Genomic DNA, 22,001 nt, shown 5'->3' on the forward strand with positions numbered 1-22,001 from the left:
ATGTGATGTAACAAACCGGAAGGAGCAAAGGGAGCCTCGCACAGCCTTGCTCGCTCAACCAAGGCGAGAATAGGGGGCTTCACGAGCCTGAGAAGATAAACAGGGTATTTCTCGCTTGCTCTGAGACGCATCTTCCACTTCCCATATCATTGCTGCAAAAGAGGAATAGTCGACGGGATCATGGAGAGTGAAGTCGAGGCTGGTGTTGCTGCTACTGCTTTCAAGACTTAGGAGGCCGAATGGAACGAATGCAATGTGTTGAACAGGTGGTGACCTGTCGTTCGAGACAGGCCGGGTTATTTGGCAACTAGTCCTACCAGGTTGCTGGTATTTATACACGTTTGGTTAGCTCCTTTTCTCCTATTCCTACCCCTATATCCTGCACAGGAGTGATAACCCTTTTTCCCAATAAAGGGCACTGGCTACTGTTCAACCGTTCAGCAGTATGGTGTTGCGCTCACTCAGCAAACTTGCACGTTCATGGATTTTTGAAAAGCACGGTACTCTGAAGTGGGTGCAGTAATAAAGGCCCCCCCGAAGTGGACAAATTGAGTCTGAACCGCCCAGTTTTCAAAACTATACGGTTGAGTTTAGAAGCCCGGGTCACCTCCGAAGACAGACACAACCTCACCGGCCATGTATGTCTTGCTAGGATCCGCAATATCAACGTAGTGCGGTGCGATCTCGTGCGACCCAGCTGAAGGAATTGCGACGCAGTCTCGAGATCCTCATTCGAAAAGCCACCCGCGGCAAGGAATGGTGAGTGCACCAGAGGCGGGGCTATGCCATTAACTCGAATGCCTAGGGGCAACAGCTGTTGGGCCAAGGAGCGGATCGTGTGGGTAACGGCTGCTTTCGATGGACAATCCCTCCTGGGTCAAGAAGTCGGATAGGACTGGAGCGTCTTCTTCTTCTTCTGAAGGAGGGTAGTTAATGGCAACCCGAGCCCCTTCGCGCAGGTAGGCAATTACAATAGCTCTTCCCATTCCAGAATCACCTCCGGTGGTAAGTGTCCGCATCCCTTTCATACGACCACTGCCACGATAGCTTGTTTCGCCACAGTCGGGAGGATAACGAAAGCTGGTTTGAAGAACAGTAAAGTTCTGAAAGGGTGATTCCAACGTCACGTTCGCGAAGCGGAGGTTGGGATCAACCAATTGCACGGCTTTGTAATTGTTAGAGGATATCCAACTTGCAAAGTCTCCAGGACGACTAACGTTGAGCACCGCACTCGGCAGCGCATGTTGCGCCGAGCAGGAGGGCTGCTACGGCAAAGATGCTTCCAAACATTGCGATCAGCGAGACGTGTGTTACCGGGTTGGGCTGTATGAACGAGATCAACTCTTGGAGGTTATTTATAATCCTGCTGCGGTGTCCGGAAAACTTCGACTCCCATTATGCTGCTACCGTGGGTAGCTTGTAGAACTCAGATGCAGGCCACCGATGGCGACCTGCGTACCTCTCCCGTCAGCAGATCGTGACTCCCATCATCGTCGTCACCCGCAATGGCTGCGGCGGCGTCGAGCTCGACTTACCAGACAATCAGGCCCTTGATCCGGCGACTGAACTCGATGGCGACGTGCTCGTAGCCAGCGACCGTCAACCTCGCACCAAGGTGCGAGCCCGTGAGCAGCACCAGCCGTTCGTTGAGGCGATTCGTGTCCCCGAGCCCCTTCTCTGCCGACTTCTAGAGCCATAGGGCAAGCTCGTCGGACGAGTAGCGAAAGCCAGAGCCGACCTGGTCTGGCCGCCGCCGCCGCCCGGCGACCATAGCATGTATTTCACCCCAACTTTGTCGAAACAAACGAGTATGTTGTTGCGCATGGCTACCGTACTTGGGGGGGTAAAAAATCCACCCCTAGGTAGGCAGGATCAGGATGCCTATCTCAGCACCCTTCATCGCGGCCTCGACCATCACGATTAGCGTCTTGCCGGGCTCTTCGACAATAAGGTGCCCAGTACGGCCTGCACCGCTCATCTGCTATCTTCTTGTGACTGTCTGCGGGGACATCACCATTGTCATAAAAACATCAAACGTACGTCTAGTCACCAAAATTCTTATTTCGCTCATGTACTCAGATTGAACGGGATGCAAGACTCTACGCGTAAGTCGGCAAAACGCCAACACCGACGCCGACAACGTTCTGAGAATCCATCACAAGGGCATCGTCAATATCTGCAATGGTTCGATAAGCAGCGAACCAAGCAGAAGCATGTGCATTGGAAGTAAGAGCGGAAATAGATCCGACACGGAGATCCAGTCTTATATAATGACGGATCGTCCGTCCCACAAATCTTCCAATTTGCCGAGATCGCGCTGATATACTCGCGTTGACTTTTGCCCACTTTTCATCATGCCCTGAACCCTTTTCTTCCTTGCTGGTAGGTCATTTGTCGCTTTTCTTATTTCCCGGTATTTTGGTTTCTGGGGGGGGGGCATGTCTCGATCATCTCTTCGCTTATCATAGGCGCCCGACATCGGCTACATATGCTGGTCTTATCATAGCTTCCCTTCCCGCGTCTTGAGCTTCCTGCATGTTTGGAGATCTAAGAGCTTCCGGAGAAGCGAGCACGCCGTGAATGAGCCATGGAGAAACAAATACACAATCTCGACCCTCATCCCGGTGCAGGAGACCTCGAAGCTAATCCGCAACACACGCAGACCGTCATTCCCTTCGAGAAGATCGAACCTACAACGTCTGTCGGTGGTGCTTCACTGACGCTCACCGAGTCTGACCCCCATGGCAGCCGACCATCGTGTTTCAGCAGTCTCGTCCAAGAATGCCTGTTTGTCCTGACCACCACCGTCGCCGTGGGCCAAAGTTCCATCTTCACCGGTGCCGTTATCTGCATGACCAACTACATCGCGGAGGACCTGAACATGACCGCCGCCGAAGTGACTTGGATCAACGCTGCGCAGACGCTTGCGGCCGGAACCTTCTTGCTCTTCTTCGGCCGCGTGGCGGATCTGTTTGGGAGACGGTTCCTGTTCTTACTCAGCCTGGCTTTCTTCAGCACTTGTCTTCTCATCGCTGGCTTTGCCACCAATGCAATCTACCTGAACGTATTCTGTGGCCTGCTGGGCCTCAGCTCCGCCGCTTCTGTGCCTCCGGCCATCGGAAAGCTGGGTGCAGTCTATGAAAAGCCGTCCCGGCGGAAGAATAGAGCGTTTGCCTGCTTCAGTGCAGGCAATCCGGTCGGCTTCGTCTTGGGAGCTTTCATCTCGGGCGTGACCATGCAGATTTCGACTTGGAGGGCAGCATTCTGGGTCATGTCTGTGATCTATGCCATTTTTACGCTTGCCGCCTGGTGGACCACCCCCTACGATGTCGAACAGAAACTTGGCGGCCTGAACATGGAGACCTTTCTCAAGTTCGATCTCCTCGGTGCTCTTCTCGCCGTGACGGGGATCGCGATGTTCACCGCTTCGTTGACGTTAGCTGGAGACGCCCCGAGAGGGTGGGACACGTCCTATGTGATCACTTTGCTGGTGGTGGGAATCGTCCTGATTGGCGGTTTCATATACTGGCAAAGTATCTTCCGCTATCCTCTGATGCCGCTGAAGGTCTGGAAAGATCGCAATTTCACTCTCGTGGTCCTGGTCCTGTGTCTTGGATTCTACGGATTTGCCGGGAATATCTTCTGGCTCACGCTCATGTGGCAGCGGATCGACCGTCTGTCTCCCCTGATGAATGCAGTCCAGCTGCTGCCGGCTGGGATTGGAGGGATTGTCGTCAACGTCATCGCGGCCGTGATCATGCATCGCATCAGCAACAAGCTGATCATGATTGTCGGGGCCGTCAGCGCCGTGGTTGCCTGTGCCCTCTTCAGCGCCACGTCCACGTCTATCTCCTACTGGGCTCTGACTTTTCCCGCGCTCCTGTTCAGTGTGCTGTCGCAAGACCTGGAATTCACCGTCACAAATATGTATGTGATGTCGAGCTTACCTAGCGAGCAACAGTCGGTCGCAGGGGGATTGTTCAACACGGTCACTAGGTTGACTGCCACAGTGGGACTGGGGATTCAGACGAGTATCTACAACAGTGCTGGAGGGTCGGCAGAAGGAGCTGGATCGTCAAGGTACCGACCATATCAAGCAACGTTTTGGGTGTCGCTAGTTGGCTCGGTCGTTGCATTATTTTTGGTCCCATTTATCACCATTGGTCGTCAAGGCGGGCGGAAGAAGCCTGCGAACGGAAGGTATCAAGATTAAGTTTCTCTAGTACCATATAACCTAGCACAAAATTTTAGACCATACCACAAATCGGAGTCTTGCCAGGAGAAAGGGGAGGCAAGGCTGCGACCCCCTAGGTCATCCGTGGACGGCCACCGGGGGGGGCCTGGTGGCAGTTTCACAGTGAAGATGACGACTGAATAAAGACCCGAAACGAGAGCTAGTGTCCTCATCAGGCCGAATTTCGCAGTCCGAAATCAGACGGTGGTACAAATCCGTGGCGACTTTGGTCCCTGGTCCCCCCTGCCCCCTGCGCCGTTGGGTTTATCCGAGGCTGGAGATACGAGCAAAACTATGTGACGACGCCGCAGCTATCTGGAAATAAATCCAATAGCTAGACGGTGGCTCCAAGATGGGCAAACAAAACGCAATGCGATGGACTCTATGTGAGGGCGAATCCCATCCCTATTCCAGTGCTGGGCCTGTTGGTGGCTTATCTGCCCATGACCCTGGGTCTTTGACCCTGCAATGTTTGTTTCACCTTCGCTGCCACCGTCCCTCAGCCAATCAGTGCCACCGTCAATTCGCTTTCTGACGAGACCAGACATGACATGACATGCACCCACCCCCCTGACTAGCTTGTCAATTTGTCGAAGTACGGATCACTCGATGATGCTGCATTGAATTGTTGTCTGCAGAGTTGGTCAGTACGATTATTCCTCACGTCTATTGACAAGATTCACCCCATTCACCGCACCTATCCCTCACCTCTCGAGACATCACTTGAGCAAATCCTCCACTGTGCGAGTGCGATATCTGAACCTCCCCGATCTCGTTATGACCTACCCTCTAGCTGCATGTCGCAATCCTTCCGCAGGGCTCAAGGGACCGTGGTAAAGCGCAAAAATACCCAGCTGACAACATGTGGAAGAGAAACAACACCGCGGAGCCCCAGATGGGCTACCACGCACATCCCGAGCCAACAATGGATGAGCGCTATTTGGAGACCATCCCCGAAGTCGAGTCTTTGTATAGTCGACGGAACAGTGTCGCGGCTACGGCTCTACCAGAGTTGCCATTGTAAGTCGACCCATCCCTGGTCTTGTGCCACAAAACTCCCTCCCCACTGACCATAGCCGCAGTCGTGCTATCCCTTCCATGAATGAACGTGATTCTCATGATCCAGCCTCTCATCTTGTTGCCAACTTCGTTTCCCAGAACCCCGCCGCGCAGACAACAACACAGCCGAGACCTGATTCCACGGGTACAGGAAATGTCTCACCAATCAGTACCCAAGACTCATACCATCCCAATGGCTCAGATGCTTCCCTCGTCTCTCCCATAGAATCGACCTTTCCCTCCTCGACCCAGGCGCCACGACCCGAGCCGGCCCTCAGAAGCCAGATTCCTCGAAAGTTGCCTCCAGTAATGAAAGCCACATCGCCAGAAGGAGACATCCCTAAACGATGGTCCTTGCGGGAGAAGAAGAATGAAGAAACCAGGTGGGATGAATATTCAGGCGAGCCCAATCAGACAGGAAAACCATCGTCCGTCCGACCAGGAGCAGTTCCGTCACTAGAGCCGCAATATCCCCAACTCAAGGAAAGAACGCGGCAGATTCTCTCGGGGCTCAAAGAACGCGAAGTGGTCAAGAAGTCAACTTGGGGCAAGGCTCCTCCACCGGTGGGACCTGATCCCCTCGATAACCCAGTTCAGCGGCCACCATGGAAAGGTGCCAGTGGAAGACAGGCCATAGTAGAACCAGTCAAGAACACACCCTCGGCGCGTCCTAGACCTTTGATGTTGGTCGAGCGACAAAGGAAAGCCGAACAGCAGGCTCAAAGTCAAACCTCTGGACCGGTACGGTCACCGGAAGTAGCCCCAAGATCTCCTATTGACGCCGTTTCCGTGGCCGCTTCACAGCTGCCAACAGTCAGAGCTGTACCCTCAGAAGAGAGTATCAAGCCTGTCGCACCCCTTAAAGGTAGAAATACGCCGCGAATACTGTCACCCACACAGGTCGAACAGCCCCGATCCCTGGACAGTCCATTTCAAAGCCCTGGCCCAGCGCCGCCTCGTGAAGCAGTTCCAAGCCCCGCCCCGAGCACCATACGCACTTATGGAGATGACAGTCCGACCCTCGGCTCAAGTGCACCCTCCCTCGCCGCACCTGAGGGAAGCTCAAGTGAAGAATCACTCGACCAAACCCTGAAACAGAAACCGTTACATCGCGAACCAGACACTTCATCAAGTTGGAACACTTACGCGACGAATACGGTTGAGGATAATAGCACAGCCCCCCCGAGCCCTATCGCACGAGCAGAACTCACCAGCAGCCCTATCCCAATGGCGGCACCGTCAACAGATATTCCTGCTCGGAGTATGCTACGGAAACGTGTGACCGCAAATAACAGCGGTCATACGAGTTATGACTATCATAGTGGCATTTCACCATTCTCCAATGTCTCCGCCCGAAAATCCAGCTCCAATATCCTCCGAAAGGCCGTCGGCAGCAACGAGAAGGCCCGTGCTGTCAGTCTCATGTCCAACATGTCGATTGCCAAATCCCTCCCTCCTACACCGGTCGAGCTTCAAGCCGCTGATAAAGTGACGTCCCTCGAAGCGCGACTGGAAGATCTTTCACGGCGAAAGCGAAACTTGAATAAAATCATCCGAGAACTGCAGGAGTCGCTGAAAAAGAACGCAATTGTCTATGATGCAAGGAAACGGAAAGAGGTTGATAAGATGATCATCAATCTCAATTTGGAGCTGCAGGAGATTACCAATGAAGAGCACGAAACGGGATTGAGGTTGCACCGTGTCCAGAAACGAAGGGATAAAGATGACTTCTACGAGCAGCCCACTGGATTGTGGATTAAGAGAGTCACCAGTTGAGATCAGACACATGGGACTCTGCTGTACTTTTTTTTTTTTTTTTTTTTCCCTTGAATCTTTCTTTCCGCAAGGATTTGACCATCACTCGTACATTGCGAAGAAATCACAAGCGAGGGCGTTTCAATTGGGGCGATATCACGGAACATAACCGAGAAAGTACACAAATCGGCAGGGTGAATCTGGTAACAAAGGAGGCTGAGGGCAAACCCTACGATGGATAGAACAGAACAGACCTGAAGGACACGGATGCGATAGGGTGGGATCCCGACAGTAAGCAAGATAGCCAGCTCTTCACAGTTCATGTACGGTGTAAGAACAGAGACTTTGACAACAAAGAACAAAAACCTCTCGGCTCTGGAGATGAACGAACTGAACGCTAGCTCTGTGCCTTCCTTACATGAGAGCAAGAGCAGCAAACAAACTGACAGCAAAGAGTTGCCATGAAGCCATGTTTTCATCGGTATAGAATGAGGATGAGAATAAGGACCAAGCCATCATACAGATATTTCCTGTCAATTTCGTCAGCGTACTGCATTGTGTGGGGTGCAAGACATGATGCTCTTCCAACCAACCAACCAAACTCCGTTATCCATTGTCCATGAGTCCTGGACCAGAACAATCGGACAACGCCCATACACATTCGTTCTAGTGTCGTAACCCGAGACACCAGGTCCATGGGGAATCGTCCAATCATCAAATCAGTCAAGTATTTTTGGTAAGTCTCTAAACTTCTGCAAGATATGATTGTTAGAAATTTCAAGGGCTTTCCGGTCGAGGTTGGGCCCAAAAGACTTCCTATTGGTTTGCTCAAAAATTGATCAAATCCAGCCTCGAATGCTTCACTTTGGGCAATTTCACTCCCCCACCCCGTCAAAGCAATAATGGTGGCTGGCTGCTCAATCTGATGCTCCTTTTCGAATTTGCGAATCTCCCGAGTGGACACAATCACATTCATGACGGGCATCGTTATATCCATCAGAATGAATTGGGAATCCGTATTTACCGCCATCTTCAAGCACACTACGTTTGTATGCCTCCAAAGCCTTGGATCCGTCGGTTGCCGATTCGTACGGATGTGCAGCCTTCCTAACGAAGGTCAGGAGGAGATGCAAATTGATTTGATTGTCATCGACCACCAAGACCTTTGGTCTGTTCTCATCAGAGTGAATGGGTGATGCTGGGCTGCTTGGCTCTCCTAGCTGATGAAGATTGACTTGTTCTGATATACTGGGCCTTTTCATTGCTCGATCGGCCGAACTCTTCCTTCTCTCAACCGAGAGGCTTTGGGAATGAGGAGAGTTTCCCCGAGTCCTTGTAGCATCGATCGGACCCTCCGTGGCCAATGATGAGTACCTCTCTCGGTTCAACGCCAGAGTCACATGGTTTGCGGACCCTCTGAAACCATCTGCGCCTTGGACTTTCAGTCGTCGCATACACCGCTGCAGGACCTTGGCCAGTTTCTGGGGACCACACGGTTGGGCGATCACCTCGATGATTCGGCCAATGTCGGTAAGTCGATGAAGGCCATTCGATCTTAGGCTTGCGGCTTCAAATGCATTGGTGCATAATACAATAACAGGTATTTCTCTACCCACGTCTGGCTTGCCATGTCGATCCATAAGATAGTCAATTGGTGGTGGTTCCGGGTAAAAGAAGAAATTTGGTGAGAGACCTTCCATGCTCGGTGCTGAAACGACTTTCATCTTGAACCATTGGGTCGGAACAATTGATATTTGCTTGCGCTGGGGCCAAGGGTTTCATTTCAGAAGTTCATTGCTTGCACCATGGTGGTCCAGGAGTTGGTCTTGACCGGGCTCTTCATACCCAATTCGTTTAAACTCCTTAGGGGTGGTGTTTGCGTCTTGGATAACCAGCCCTTTGAATTCAGGTGGGTTGTTCTTGACCGCCGGACTTGATTCATCAGTACCAATTCTGTTACTGTTGGTTTCGAATTTCCTCATGGTAAGAGGTGGATAAGACGGGGGGATGAGGTAGCGCGAGTGGCTTCTTCGGTAATGTCCCCCTCTATGAGTGCCCTGAATCCGCGAATGAGTCGTTCTCCTCGTACTCTTGCTTGGTCATTTTTAATGGCTTCTAGATGCTGGACGACAATGATGGCCATATCTGCCATAAAACGAAGTTCCTCCGGTGAAAGACCAGCTCGTGGTTTGTCGTCGGTAACAGTGTACACTCCAATGACATGACCTAGCCTTGTAGTGATGGGAACCCCCACAATCGAAGGAAACACCATGTCCAGCGTAACCTCGATATTTGTAACTCTTGTGAGTGGCGATATCGTTGATGACCAGAGCTGGAGCGCTGTAAGAAGAGCCATCTGATCCATAGGCCGTGTATGTTTCGGGATACACTGCATCGGCTGAAACTTCCTTGTTACGTTCAATGAATGAATTCCCGAACCATAATTCGTCGCCCGGAGCATGCTGAGAATCATTCAAAAGAGAGAGGGATTGGTAGCCTCCGCGATGATGTATTGTTTGGTGCGGTCGAGCAGAGTGACGACCCCTCTTTTAGCATTTAATCGAAGACAACCCAATTGTGCGAAAGCAGTCAAAGCCTTGTCTCGGTCGGTGCCCGTTATCTGGGATGCGAGGAGGGAGATGAGCCGCTCGTTCAAAATCGGTGGAGATGAATGTCTCGAGCCAGGGCTGATAATACCTGCCTTAGATATCAGCATCAGGACGCGATGACGAATCCAATAATGGGCATACCTGTGCATACCACGCTCCCGAGCACCTTCGGGAGCCATGAGGGCCAACTTAAGGAGCCATATTGCCCTTCAGGTTCTCAAACCTTATGTGATATCCGTCTCTTTTGTGTTATTGCCTCTCCCACCAAGGTAAGCCTATTTTGATTCATGCTGATCATCGACAGGAATAAGGACTTGGCCTGTAGTCTAACCGAGTTTCCGAGACGCCATGCTTCGGGTGCAAAAGAAGCATCCAGAGCGATGGAAGGCCCAAAGGGCCGAGGTGGTCACAAGGTCAAGTATCAGGGAATCGAGGAAGAAGATGCGGCGCACAAGTAGATAACTCGATGAGCGATGTCGATGCGAAGCTAATGTTCGGTTGGTTCCATACCAGAGAAACGTGGAAATATTACCCGGTGCATTGTACCTCAGTACGACTTCACCGGTGCTGGATGAAGGTTGGCATCGAGGATCCTGTGATATTTGACCGGCAGATTGTGTCTGAGTAATAGACCTTTGACGCCGAGCGGAATGGACATTTTAAAAGAGATGCGTAGGTGCTGTCTCAACTCGTCTTCTCGGTCGTCACGACTCGAATGGCTACCCTCTACACGTGACACTGACGGTGACCTCCGTCATCTTTTGAGTATGGCTTTTCAAGCGATATAGGCAAGAGAAAAATCAAAGTCGAGGTCAGAATCCTCGATGTCGAGACCAGCCTGAACCAGATCTCCTTTTTTCATCATATCCATCAGCAGCCGACCAGCACGGACCCAGCCTTTCGCTTTGCCTCCATGCCTGTCATGTACCACGTTGGCGCAATTCAAGTACAATAATACAACATCCCCACCATGGCGCCCGATAGGGGCACGCACTCTCGGGCCTCTTCAACAACCGATGTTGAAGACCACGAACTGTCTGAACCCTCTTCACCTCATTCGCTTACCCAACGCAGTCAACAAGATCTTTCTCGTACTCGCTCCGATCATGCCTGTTATGCTCCGCCCGCTGTGCGAGATTCCGCTCTCGATGGAACCAATTTCACATTTCGAGGAGTTGCCGTGGGCACAGCAATAGGAATCATCATCTGTTTCTCAAACACATACTTTGGCCTGCAGACGGGATGGGTGTCTGGCATGGCGATGCCTGCATCCTTGATTGGATTTGCCGTGTTCAAGGCAATATCGCCTTATTTGGCGCTCCCATTCACACCCGTGGAGAATGTTCTTGTCCAGACAGTCGCCGGCGCGGTTGGAACAATGCCACTGGGCTTGGGATACGTTGGAGTAATACCGAGTCTGGAGTTTTTACTCCGAAAGAGTGAAGGCGCGCCTATCGATTTGAGTCTCTGGCGGCTCTTCATCTGGGGCGTTGGACTGTGCCTCTTTGGTGTCGTCTTCGGTGTTCCCTTGAGGAAGCAGGTTATCATTCGAGAACGCCTGAAATTTCCCAGCGGTACTGCCACGGCACTTATGATCAGTGTGTTGCACGGTGGAGCCAGAACTGATGAAGCCAAAGAACGAGAGATTGAAACAACAGGGGCTGGGGAAAGCGAGGAACTCTTGCCAGAAAGTGAAAGAGAGGATCAGACAGGTCAGCCAGACAAAAATAACTCACGGGCTGACTGGAGAAGACAGATTCGACTCCTAGTCATTGCTTTCGGTGGATCCGGGGCATACACCTCCATTCAATACTTTCTTCCTATCCTCCACAAATTACCAATCTTCGGCACATACCTCGCCAATACTTGGGTCTGGACACTCAACCCTTCACCGGCATATGTTGGTCAGGGCGTCATCATGGGCCCGGCTACGACGTTTCACATGCTTCTCGGCGCCATCACGGGTTGGGCAGTCCTAAGTCCTCTAGCGAAACACAATGGCTGGGCACCCGGTTCGGTCGACGACTGGGAGACCGGGAGTAAAGGTTGGATTGTCTGGGTCAGTCTGGCAATCATGCTTGCCGATGCCATCGTTAATCTGGGTTGGTTGATACTTCAATCCATCATCAGGTACGGCCCTGGTTGGGTGCAATCGAGTAGAGAACACTACCAAACCAGTTCGTCATGGTTGGATTTCTTCTTCGGGAGACAATTTGCTGGGTATCTCGCCCTCAACAGCTCTTCTGTACAGCCTCAAGACGTCCGAACCAACAAACCGCCAAAACTTACACCTCTATCCGAGGAACCTCCAGACGATGCACCACCTCAGCACCTGGTCTCGAACCGGACCATATCCATCTTGCTCCCTCTCACCCTCGTCCTCTGTGTCGTTTGCATTCACATCACGTTCGGCACCTATATTCCTATCAGCCTGAACGTCCTCGCGATCATTCTGGCCTTGATTCTGTCCATCATGGGCGTCCGTGCTCTCGGTGAAACCGATCTGAACCCGGTCTCTGGCATCTCCAAACTCACCCAGTTGGTCTTCGCCCTGATCACACCTACCGGCGAACACGCACATCACGCCATTGTCATCAACCTCCTTGCCGGCGCCGTAAGCGAATCTGGCGCCCTCCAAGCCGGCGACATGCTCCAAGATCTCAAAGCAGGCCACTTGATCGGAGCGAGCCCCAAAGCCCAGTTTTACGGCCAAATGATCGGCAGTGTCGTCGGGGCCTTCATCTCCGCGGCCATCTACAAGCTCTACGTATCTGTTTACCAGGTCCCCGGTGAGCTATTTGATATCCCGACCGCGTATGTCTGGATCTTTACCGCGCGCCTGGTGACAGGCAAAGGCCTTCCGCCGATGGCGTGGCAGTTCGCTATTGTGGCGGGGATAATATTCACCATCACCACCGCACTGCGCATCTACCTGCTCGCGCACCGTGACGACAAACCCTGGTGTCGCGCCCTCAATCCTTGGATCCCAGGCGGCATTGCAGTCGCGGTCGGCATGTACAACACGCCTAGTTTCACGTTGGCGCGAACCGTGGGTGGCGCCCTTAGTTTTTGGTGGGTCCACTGGAAGAAGAAGTCTGAGACCCGCGTTATCGTCCTCGCCAGCGGGTTGATCCTCGGCGAGGGTGTCGTGAGTATCCTGAATCTCGGCCTGGCGAGTTTGGGCGTACCGCACTTGTGATGCTCGATCATCCACGCCTTGGTATTCCGACCGCGGCCATCGGCAACAGTGGCTGTTGGCGGATGGTTGAAATATGACTCCCAAGTATACATACTAAATCTTTGAAAGCTCCATATAGGGCTAAGACCGAGAGATTTAGGCCCATTATAGAGCTATTATACAATCGTGCACATATACACTTGAAGAAAACAATGTTAGATCTCCGAGTGCGGTGATGTCAGGAGACTTTATAATATTGTTCGCACGGATGACGTGACCAAGCCCAGTCGGCCTCAACATGTGGGATAGGATAGGGAGCCTCGTCAACCCACACTGGCACCATCTTTTCCGCCGGTCCTGGGATGAGGATTCGACCCTGTGGGCCAAACGTGCATTGCTTTCTTGACCGTGTGGATTTCAACTTGCCCGAGGAGATAAAAGGCACTGGTCGTAGAGAAACCGATACGCCGTGGCGATATATGGCATAAGTCGGTATCGAATTAGCGGTCCGGTCACCGCAAATATTCCATCGGTCCCACCTCTAATCCCCTTAGAGTGTCTGCATGGATTGTCTTTCACTGAACACACAACGTGCATTGGAATTTGACATCTGCTAACAAATAGCCCCTGGCCACAGCATTCGATTAGTGACCCGATCTCAGCCGACTCATCTAATCATGTCATTCACCGGCCACATCCGCGCCGCAAACTGAATAAGCATTTCCCGCTGTGAATTTGGGTCGTACAGAAATGTCGAAAACAAGTCTTCTAAAGCTTGGAGGTTTCTCACCCCAATTTCCGTCGCGGTGACCTTGGCGACACCGACATACCATTCAACATCGTCTTTGTCATCGCTGCAAATTCCGCCAAAAACAACAACCCAAAGGAGGCAGTCCGTGTGGGGCCGCCAGAGATATCGCAAATCTGTACGTTCGAGCTTTCTCCTGAGCGTATGATTTGATTTCGCGGCGGCACGTCGAGCCATAGCGGGTGCTCGTGTCATAGCGGTCCAATAGGCCGTAGCAATTCTCAGGCAGTCTGTCGTGTCGTTCATTTCGCAATGCAAAGGCATCGAAAGGAGCCTGTGCAGAATGATCAAGACACGCCAGTTGAACCACTTATAGTGCTCGGGGATATATTCAGGGAGATTGGTCAGGTAAACGGACATCTTGAGCACCTGGACAAGGTCTGAAAAGCTCTCGGCCAAGGCTTGACAAGGATTCATCTCCAACATCTCCCTTAATCTTGTCCCTGCTGAGAGATGATATTGACCCTGTGACCCAATGTTGACGAGCATTGCCTCAGTGAGAGGCCCCGGATCCCAGATTGCAAGCAGGCGTGGTACACCAAGGCACTTTAGTGCCGCGGTGCAATCGAGCAGAATCATTTTTTCAAGATGATACTCATCAAATGTACCGAGACCACCGAGCGCTTCCACCATAGACAGCAAGGCTTGAAAATGAGGCTCGGCGACCTCATAGTTATCTGTATCTATTCCCGTAGAATAAAGCCTGTGTGCATCCACGGCCAGGTGGTGGTCCAATTGTCCGGTGGCGAGTTTCGCTCTTAAAGCTCGAATCGCCTTTGTCTTGAAGAAGGTAGGAGCCCGTCGCGAGTCTTCCTCCGTCGCATCGGGGAGTAGAAGCCGGCCTTCCCTGGCGATCATTTGAGTGGATGCAGCGGCTAGAAATGCGTACATATGCGCGGGCTCAGCCATACAGGCTTGCATATCGGCGTGGATCGATAGAGCATGCCGAATTTGACCCAATGGCACTTTTTGGGTGTCCTTCCAGAAGGTCTCTGGTAGAATTTTGGTATTGTAGTGTTGAATCAGAGGAGGTGCCCATTGTTCTAGGAGACGGGTGTTGTTCTCGAGCAGGCTTGGTACTCTTCTGAGGAGGATGGGAGGACTCGCGATGCTGGTCAACCCTCTTGGCGGCGAGGTACCACTGTGGCTTAGAGAAGGTGTATCAAAGGAGTGGCCAGGTCGGTAGGGATGTGAGATTTCAAAGAAATCGCTTGGCCGGGTCGGAATAATGGGCGAGGGGCCCGTGAGGGAGAAGGGATCTGAGAGTAAAGCAGAGAATCGCGGATCTAGCGGATCTTGTGATGGAGACAGTGGACTTGTTGATTGAAATGGGGGATCACCGAGGTCGATATTTTGGATAATGTCGAAATAATCTGTACCATGAGACGGGCCTCCCTGAGAAGAAGAAACTTCTGTACGAGGATCAGCGATAGTAGGGCCTGGAGAGACCGAACTCTGACTGCTTGTTGGCGGAGCTGATATGGACTGCTCCCGAAGGCGACGTTTTCGGGCAAAATTTTGTCGTTGAACATGACTCTGCTTGGTTCTGTCAAGCTCGGCATCTTTGGTTATTCGGGTGAAGGTCGACGCGTCCTCATTGACGAACAAAAAGCGGGATTCGGGGGATTGGGATCGTTTCGATTTGGGGGGCATGACACTTGGCTAGATTGCTGAGTTTCGTAACTGGATGATCGATCGCACGGGCGTAGCTAAGTGGCCCCCGGATTAGGTAAAAGGCGAGGCTGCTCCCATAAAACGCCCAACCGGAGCAGATCCTACCAGGCTCAACGGTTGGAAACAACGTTGGAGTCCTGGGCAGTACTACCTTGGGGGCGCACAATTAACGATGCTGTGGCTCGAGAGTCAGGAATCGTAGAAGCTGGTTCAAAGACTTGGGTGGCTTTCTCCTGATTGAGCTTAGGTGGTTGCTGATACATCTGGCTTCGACATAATTGGTATTTGGGGCCCGTCATGCAGCTGTTGATCGCCTGGGACGAGACGATGGCGCTCTTTTAAGCCTGCAGGGCTGGCTGCAGGTCGCGGCCTTGTGCAAATAAGATGGAAACTAGCGGAGGTTTCCGAGAAGAATTTGCTTGTTCGCAAAATTGTAACCCTCTTTCAAACCTGTCAGGCAAGAGCGTAATGAGATGAGAAGGGTGGATTGGCCTCCAGGGAGCCCAGAAGGTTGTATATCATGTTAGCCGATCACAATAGAGCATAGAGGAAGGGGTGGCATCACACTGAAGGCCTAGGACTAGACCTGACATTCGGTTAGGAGGGAATGGCCACCGACACCCGCTTCTGGGTCCAGTGTCTAGAAACGTCTTGAAATTCCCCGAGATGGCCATGCTCGTCCCGGGCATGCCTCGAGTAGCCTGACGAGAACGGGCTCCGCCAATCCGAAGTAGACTCACCTGCGTACGCAAGGTGGGAGGGGAGGGATGCATGAGGATCGGTCGGCGGAAGAACAGAATATGGCGCACTCCTAGCGGAGGCTGAATAAGAATCGGGAAAGGCTAGTCTCTGGCACAAGAGGGAGGGTAGCGTTAGAGAGCACGAGGGAGAAATATCAAAGGTAGAGGTGATGGTAGGAGCCGAAAACGGGGGTAGGAAAGGTAGGAGAAAGACTGAGAGAGCATAGGATATGCATAAGATGATGGACGACTACGACGAGGGACCAAGGGACGCCGCCACGCAGCGGAAGCAAAAGTGATAGATTAGGGCACGATGTACGTAGGGACATCGCAGGAGTTGGTTTGTGAACCATCTCGTACGTAGGTAGGACAATACTTAGCACTTCGGCGTGATAGCAACGTAGGTAGGACGCAGGCGCTGTTTCTATTTCCTTCTGCTTGGCAACACTTTCCTGTTCGGGATTCTTCTGATATGACGGCTATTGGTCGGGACCACCCCTGGGACAACTCTTTTTTTCCTAGACCCAGAATAGCCGACCTCGCCATGTCCGAGTCGAATCGAACAGAACTGCCTGGTCCATGTCGCACCCTCGCTAAACACTGCCCAATGCACCTCCCTCGGTCTCAACATACCAAGCTGCATCAAAGTTCCACCTCTTCCTGTAAGATACTTGCAACGGCCGACATCACTTACCTCACCCGTCCTGTTCCCTCGCTATTCCGATCTTTTCCTCACGTTCCTCTCTCCGCATTTGACTCAGATCGACTGGGCCACAAACCCAATGCCCCAAAACCGAGATACTACATTTTCTAATGATAATACTGTCCGACACCTTCGGGATCGGTTACACAATTTACCGCGAAGAGGCTCACGTTCGGTTACCATCGCGCCGACGAATGTCTTCCACTGAATAAACTCAGGCATGACAACAAACCAAGCTAAGGATTTGGAATATTAATTTTAAGAGGGCGAGAACATTTTGCGGATGCAAAAGATTTTGTTCGGCTGTAGCCCGGGTGTTGACGACCAGGCTACGTCCGAAGGCTGATTGTGGATGTCACCAGTTCTTTGGGAGAACCGAGGTTGCGTAGTTTTGTTGTAAAGTATAGACCATGAGCAGTATATCTGCATATCGTTTCCGGTTCCTCGAAACGCGGCAACACCGAGTCGTATGGAGGTCGGGTCAAATTCGGAAGAAGTTGGTTTCATGATCGATGGCATTGAGATGTGCAATAACACTTTCGTTGAATATGACTTACAATACATGCCTGTTTCTGAGAGATAAAGAGTGAACGAGTGATATCAATTGCCTTTGGAGGGCGATCAGGCTCTTTGGGCTTCGGATCTTGACCGTGCAAGCGCCGCGGCGGCATTAGGTAATGGGTACTGGGTATCTCCTAGTCGAATGCTGAGTATTCAACAAGGCTGCGTCAAATTCAGTCTCTTCTCTCGATACGGTTCCTCCACCACCATATTTACGTCCGTATCACCGGTTACCTTTCATTTTCACATGTCATTTTAGGCATACGACAATTTCTCGATATGCCTGCTCAAGCCTCCCGCTTCGACGATCTTTTTCTGAATGACTTATTCTCGTCCTGAACTCCGTTGCTCGCCCTCGCGAGGTCCTGCATCCCACCCCCAAATCCTCCGAAAGAATCACCATGCCCGCGTTTCGAAAAACACCCCAACCCGGTGCCTTGCCCCTCTTTTCGACAAATCCTGTGCTCGAACGGACCCAGTCGCAATGGTTGTTCACGGCCGAGGAACTCTGTCGATCCCCAAGCATCCTCAACGGAATGCCAGTCGCGCAAGAGTTGGCCAACAGACAGAAAGGAGTCAATTTTATAACACAGGTTGGGATCATGTTGAAACTGCCTCAGTTGACTCTCGCGACAGCATCCGTGTATCTACATCGATTTTTCATGCGACATGAGATGGTTCAGCCTGGTCAAAAGGGACAGCAAGGGTTTCATCACTACTCTGTGGCCGCCACCGCCATATTCCTGGCGACGAAAGTCGAAGAAAATTACCGAAAGATGAGAGAATTGGTGGTGGCCTGTTGTCGAGTGGCCCAGAAACAACCGAATCTGGTGGTCGACGAACAAAGCAAAGAGTATTGGAAGTGGCGAGATAATATCTTGCACAACGAAGATTTGCTCCTCGAGGCTCTTTGCTTTGATCTGCAACTTGAACAACCGTACCGAATTCTGCTCGACTACCTCCGATTCTACCGAGTCCAGGAGAACAAGTTATTGCGGAACACGTCCTGGGCTTTTCTCAACGACTCGCTCGTCACTACCATGTGCCTTCAATTGACGCCGAGTGCAATAGCCGGCAGCGCACTGTACATTGGGGTCAAGTTTGCAGGAATTACTCTTCCGGACGACGAAAGAGGAAGACCTTGGTGGGAACAATTGGGTCTTGGTCTTCACGATCTTCAGAGAGGATGCAACTTGATGGCAGAAGTCTATGAGAATCCTACATTGCCGCGCCAAGGGCAAAAAGAAGCGTACACTAGAGACGATGATTTCTCCATGTTCGATCGAACACGCCAGGCCACCTCTCCCCAGCCTGACCGATCTCCGGCTTTAAGTACGAGAAGCGGAAGTCAAGGTGCCAAGCGGGATCGAGATACAGCAGATGACCCAAACTCGGGCGAGTGGGGGTCAAGCTTGACCGCTCGTCCGCCCGGAGAAAATCTATGGCAGCCCTCGCCCAAGAGAGCACGTCGAGACTCACGCGATGACACCTCTAACCTGCCGGAGCGGGCGATGCAACGAATTCCCTCACGCGGAGTGGATGATCCATCTGACCATGATTCAAGAGAACATGTCGATGATGTACAGAAACGGATTGACGACATTGTCAACAATTCAGCCTCCAGTCGAGTGCCACGACCGGGTCTGCCGCGAAGAGCCTCACACCAGCCCTCGTACCAAAGCCACTCGTCGAGAAGACATTCCTCATCGGGATCGAATTGGAATGGCCCTCCGTCATCGTCCAGCAATGGCCATCAAGATCGGGTTCTTCCACAGAGCCGTCCAGTGAGTCGAGACAGCGACCACTACCATCAAAATGATCAGTATGACCCTCAAAGAATGGCCAGCCGCATACCACCGCCATCGGTCAATGAGAGGCCATTTCCACCCCAACCGGAGCAGTTCCCGAACGGCATCAATGATCTAGATGACGCTGAAAAGGTTGATTACGGAAGCGAAGAGGGCGAATTGTGAGCTGCGAACCTTTTGTCTTGGTCGCAAGGCGTGACAGTTGAACTCGCAATTCAGTAATCTTCCGAATGAGGGACTGGGCCCGGCCGGAGAAGATGATGTGATTAGTATTCGACAGGAATAAACCTGCTCGATGATTGGCGTGAGCGCAAATGCGGGGAGATGGAAAGTCGGAGATGGTTGCGAAATTTCTCAGACAAACGATGGGGGGGGGTTGAACGACGGCAAACCCTCGGCTGAGGCGTGACGTGCAACCACTCGATTTCTAATAAGCCGCATTGCGTGCTCGACTTCACATTCTATATATTCCCGTCAGCGACATTGTTTCCTGCCCAGGTCTACTTCTGACTATTGCGACAGGAATATTACCGACTCATTGGCATCGGGCCCGTGCATTAGCCTGCCACACCGAATTCGATATTTGACCCTTCTGCCATGTCCGCGACAGCCGTCGAAACCGCCACTTCTACGACCCTCTCAGGGGTGCAAGACTCCTCATATGTTCCTCGAGGACCAGTCAAGACAAAACTCAACTTTTTCCAAGACCCTGCAGGCGGGGCCAAACCATACAACTATGTTGAGAAACAACCGGACGGCCAGCCACAGCGCAACTTCGGCGAGAATGTGGTGGAGGTCCAAATGAATGATATTCGTGGAAGGGAAGCCGAGTTCTGGCTGGACAAGGATGCCTTCCAAGCCATCAAAGGCGTCTCGTCAGAAGAGAAGGACTTTGTGGATGATGAACACATCAAGACAGTCTACTATCCAGAAGTAGAGAAACTTCTCCTGGAGCACGTCCCGGGCGCCCACACAGTCACCATTTTTGACCACACCATCCGCCGGTCCAACCCGGATGCTCCTCGCGCTCCCGTGACTAGAGTTCACGTGGACCAAACGGCCCGTTCTACCGAATGGCGAGTGAAGTTGCACAATCCCGACCAGGCCGAAGAGCTTCTCCAAGGTCGATACCGAATCATCAATGTCTGGAGACCCATCAACGGAACCGTTCAAGCGCACCCTCTCGGATTTGCCTCTGCGGACACCGTTGACGACAACGATCTTGTTCCTGTCGAGCATCGATATCCCGTCCGTACGGGCGAGACAGCGGCGGTGAGATACAACAAGGGACAGACCTTCTATTACTGGTCGGGGATGGACAATGATGAAAGACTGTTGTTGAAGTGTTATGACAACAAGGAGGGCGTTGGTCAAAGAGTACCGCATACGGCATTCGTTGATACCAGAACCCCCGAGGGTGCCAAAGGCAGAGAGAGTATTGAAGTTCGTGCGTTGGTGTATGGATAGACTTCATTCTCGTTGCCATATTTCGCCGAGGAATGTTTTAATCAGCAGACACGGAGCATTGGCGGCGGTGCTTTTTTCAATCAACATGTACACTAAGAATCAGCCATGCGAAGACTTAAATGAAGGTCAAATCATGACGGCAGTGGCACTCGAAGAAGGCACCGGCGTCATTTGCCTTGAAATCTGAATCCTATTCTCTTGTACGGTCGCCTCCGGTTAACGCGCTTCGGGCGCGGGCTGGGTGCCGCTGCTTTTGACGGCTACAGGAACCCCCATCCCTCTCTCCCTCTCTCCCTCTCTTCCAACCTGGTTTTTCCTCTCACCTCCGTTCGCCCTGACGCACTCTGCTATACTTCACTTCGATACGCCTGGATTCTCTCCCCGCTGCCGCATCAGAGCCCCCGTCGTCGATTTCTCTGCTTCGAAATCTGCCTTGTCTCCTCGAGTGCGCCTCCATCAGCCTCCCAATCCTCGATCTTTGCGGTCCCCTCTACACTTTCGAGGAGGAACCGGTTCGGCCCCCTCATGCGCCTAATCCCTCCATGGCGCATTTGACTTCGCTTGCCGCACATCGTGCAGGCTCAGCATCATCCACGCCTCGACCAGGATCCTAATGATGTGGGTTTCGGCATCGGCAAGTCTCAACTCCTGTCTCCTTGTTTGAGCTGAATGAAGTATAGCGGCTCCCGGAGAGGTGGTTGCGAACGGAACTATGAAGGAGAAAAAGTGGGTTTGGCAAGACATGATTTCGCTCGGACAAAACCCAGATGTTGATTCTCCGTTACAGCCGATTTCAATAGCGGGCGGGCTTATGCTTGTGAGGTTGGCTACCAATTTCGAAGAAGACTGCAAGGTCGAAGAATAATTGAAGACGGCTGTCTCGGTCCAGAGGGTACATTCTCGTCACCCTTTGAATCATCGGAACCTGGGAGAACGGGCCAACGCCCCCATATCCTCCCCTCAATTCTTGAGACCACCGTCTCCGGGGTCAATCCCACCCTCAGGATAACAGCAGTCCCTTGTTCTCATAATATTTCGGTGATATAACCCGCCTTACTTGCGGTTATGGTCTTCACTCTCCCCGCCTCATAGGGCCTGGAAACACTAATAGAGAAAACCTTTAGCAGGCTAGGGTTCAAACTCGGTAGTTGTGAAAGACTTGGAACTACGCCTCGTGAGGCGAGGGAAAGGGCGGAGGGCGTTGGGCCGTGCTGAATACCTATTTGAATAGCACCTGTTCCCTCGCTATTCTCTACCGCCCGACCCATCGTTCTACTTCACACCTCCCGGAACAGTGCACTCTAATCATGGCGACTTCCATCGCGTATCAACCTCGGGCTAGTGAACTGTCCTTCAGAAAGTCACCCCTTCGGCAAATCTTCCATAGTTGGCCTGTACGGTCGTG

The 22,001-nt window shown here is 52.1% G+C and overlaps 10 protein-coding genes across 10 annotated transcripts; 5 read left to right on the plus strand and 5 right to left on the minus strand.

Moving 5' to 3' along the window:
* Positions 1-788: 788 nt before the first annotated feature.
* On the minus strand, positions 789-1,290 carry Z518_06641 (uncharacterized protein; the record flags this gene model as incomplete). The annotated part of the gene is made up of 2 exons (XM_013414773.1): positions 789-1,165; positions 1,218-1,290. The coding sequence occupies 2 exons, from the start codon at positions 1,288-1,290 to the stop codon at positions 789-791; spliced, it is 450 nt and encodes a 149-aa protein (XP_013270227.1).
* Positions 1,291-2,587: 1,297 nt separating this feature from the next.
* Z518_06642 (uncharacterized protein) lies at positions 2,588-4,213 on the plus strand (the record flags this gene model as incomplete). Its single annotated transcript, XM_013414774.1, has 1 exon — positions 2,588-4,213. The coding sequence occupies one exon, from the start codon at positions 2,588-2,590 to the stop codon at positions 4,211-4,213; it is 1,626 nt and encodes a 541-aa protein (XP_013270228.1).
* Positions 4,214-5,096: 883 nt separating this feature from the next.
* On the plus strand, positions 5,097-7,069 carry Z518_06643 (uncharacterized protein; the record flags this gene model as incomplete). Its single annotated transcript, XM_013414775.1, has 2 exons — positions 5,097-5,254; positions 5,317-7,069. The coding sequence occupies 2 exons, from the start codon at positions 5,097-5,099 to the stop codon at positions 7,067-7,069; spliced, it is 1,911 nt and encodes a 636-aa protein (XP_013270229.1).
* An 896-nt stretch (positions 7,070-7,965) lies between these two features.
* On the minus strand, positions 7,966-8,772 carry Z518_06644 (uncharacterized protein; the record flags this gene model as incomplete). Its single annotated transcript, XM_013414776.1, has 1 exon — positions 7,966-8,772. The coding sequence occupies one exon, from the start codon at positions 8,770-8,772 to the stop codon at positions 7,966-7,968; it is 807 nt and encodes a 268-aa protein (XP_013270230.1).
* A 54-nt stretch (positions 8,773-8,826) lies between these two features.
* Z518_06645 (uncharacterized protein) lies at positions 8,827-9,509 on the minus strand (the record flags this gene model as incomplete). Its single annotated transcript, XM_013414777.1, has 2 exons — positions 8,827-9,105; positions 9,138-9,509. The coding sequence occupies 2 exons, from the start codon at positions 9,507-9,509 to the stop codon at positions 8,827-8,829; spliced, it is 651 nt and encodes a 216-aa protein (XP_013270231.1).
* Positions 9,510-9,521: 12 nt separating this feature from the next.
* Positions 9,522-9,836, minus strand: Z518_06646 (uncharacterized protein; the record flags this gene model as incomplete). The annotated part of the gene is made up of 1 exon (XM_013414778.1): positions 9,522-9,836. One exon carries the CDS (start codon positions 9,834-9,836, stop codon positions 9,522-9,524), a length of 315 nt encoding a protein of 104 aa, XP_013270232.1.
* A 791-nt stretch (positions 9,837-10,627) lies between these two features.
* Positions 10,628-12,856, plus strand: Z518_06647 (uncharacterized protein; the record flags this gene model as incomplete). Its single annotated transcript, XM_013414779.1, has 1 exon — positions 10,628-12,856. The coding sequence occupies one exon, from the start codon at positions 10,628-10,630 to the stop codon at positions 12,854-12,856; it is 2,229 nt and encodes a 742-aa protein (XP_013270233.1).
* A 646-nt stretch (positions 12,857-13,502) lies between these two features.
* Z518_06648 (uncharacterized protein) lies at positions 13,503-15,296 on the minus strand (the record flags this gene model as incomplete). Its single annotated transcript, XM_013414780.1, has 1 exon — positions 13,503-15,296. The coding sequence occupies one exon, from the start codon at positions 15,294-15,296 to the stop codon at positions 13,503-13,505; it is 1,794 nt and encodes a 597-aa protein (XP_013270234.1).
* A 2,426-nt stretch (positions 15,297-17,722) lies between these two features.
* Z518_06649 (uncharacterized protein) lies at positions 17,723-19,294 on the plus strand (the record flags this gene model as incomplete). The annotated part of the gene is made up of 1 exon (XM_013414781.1): positions 17,723-19,294. One exon carries the CDS (start codon positions 17,723-17,725, stop codon positions 19,292-19,294), a length of 1,572 nt encoding a protein of 523 aa, XP_013270235.1.
* Positions 19,295-19,726: 432 nt separating this feature from the next.
* Positions 19,727-20,596, plus strand: Z518_06650 (uncharacterized protein; the record flags this gene model as incomplete). The annotated part of the gene is made up of 1 exon (XM_013414782.1): positions 19,727-20,596. The coding sequence occupies one exon, from the start codon at positions 19,727-19,729 to the stop codon at positions 20,594-20,596; it is 870 nt and encodes a 289-aa protein (XP_013270236.1).
* Between the last annotated feature and the right edge of the window lie 1,405 nt (positions 20,597-22,001).

This window comes from Rhinocladiella mackenziei, assembly GCF_000835555.1.
Source record: "Rhinocladiella mackenziei CBS 650.93 unplaced genomic scaffold supercont1.5, whole genome shotgun sequence".
Lineage (NCBI taxonomy): Eukaryota > Fungi > Ascomycota > Eurotiomycetes > Chaetothyriales > Herpotrichiellaceae > Rhinocladiella > Rhinocladiella mackenziei.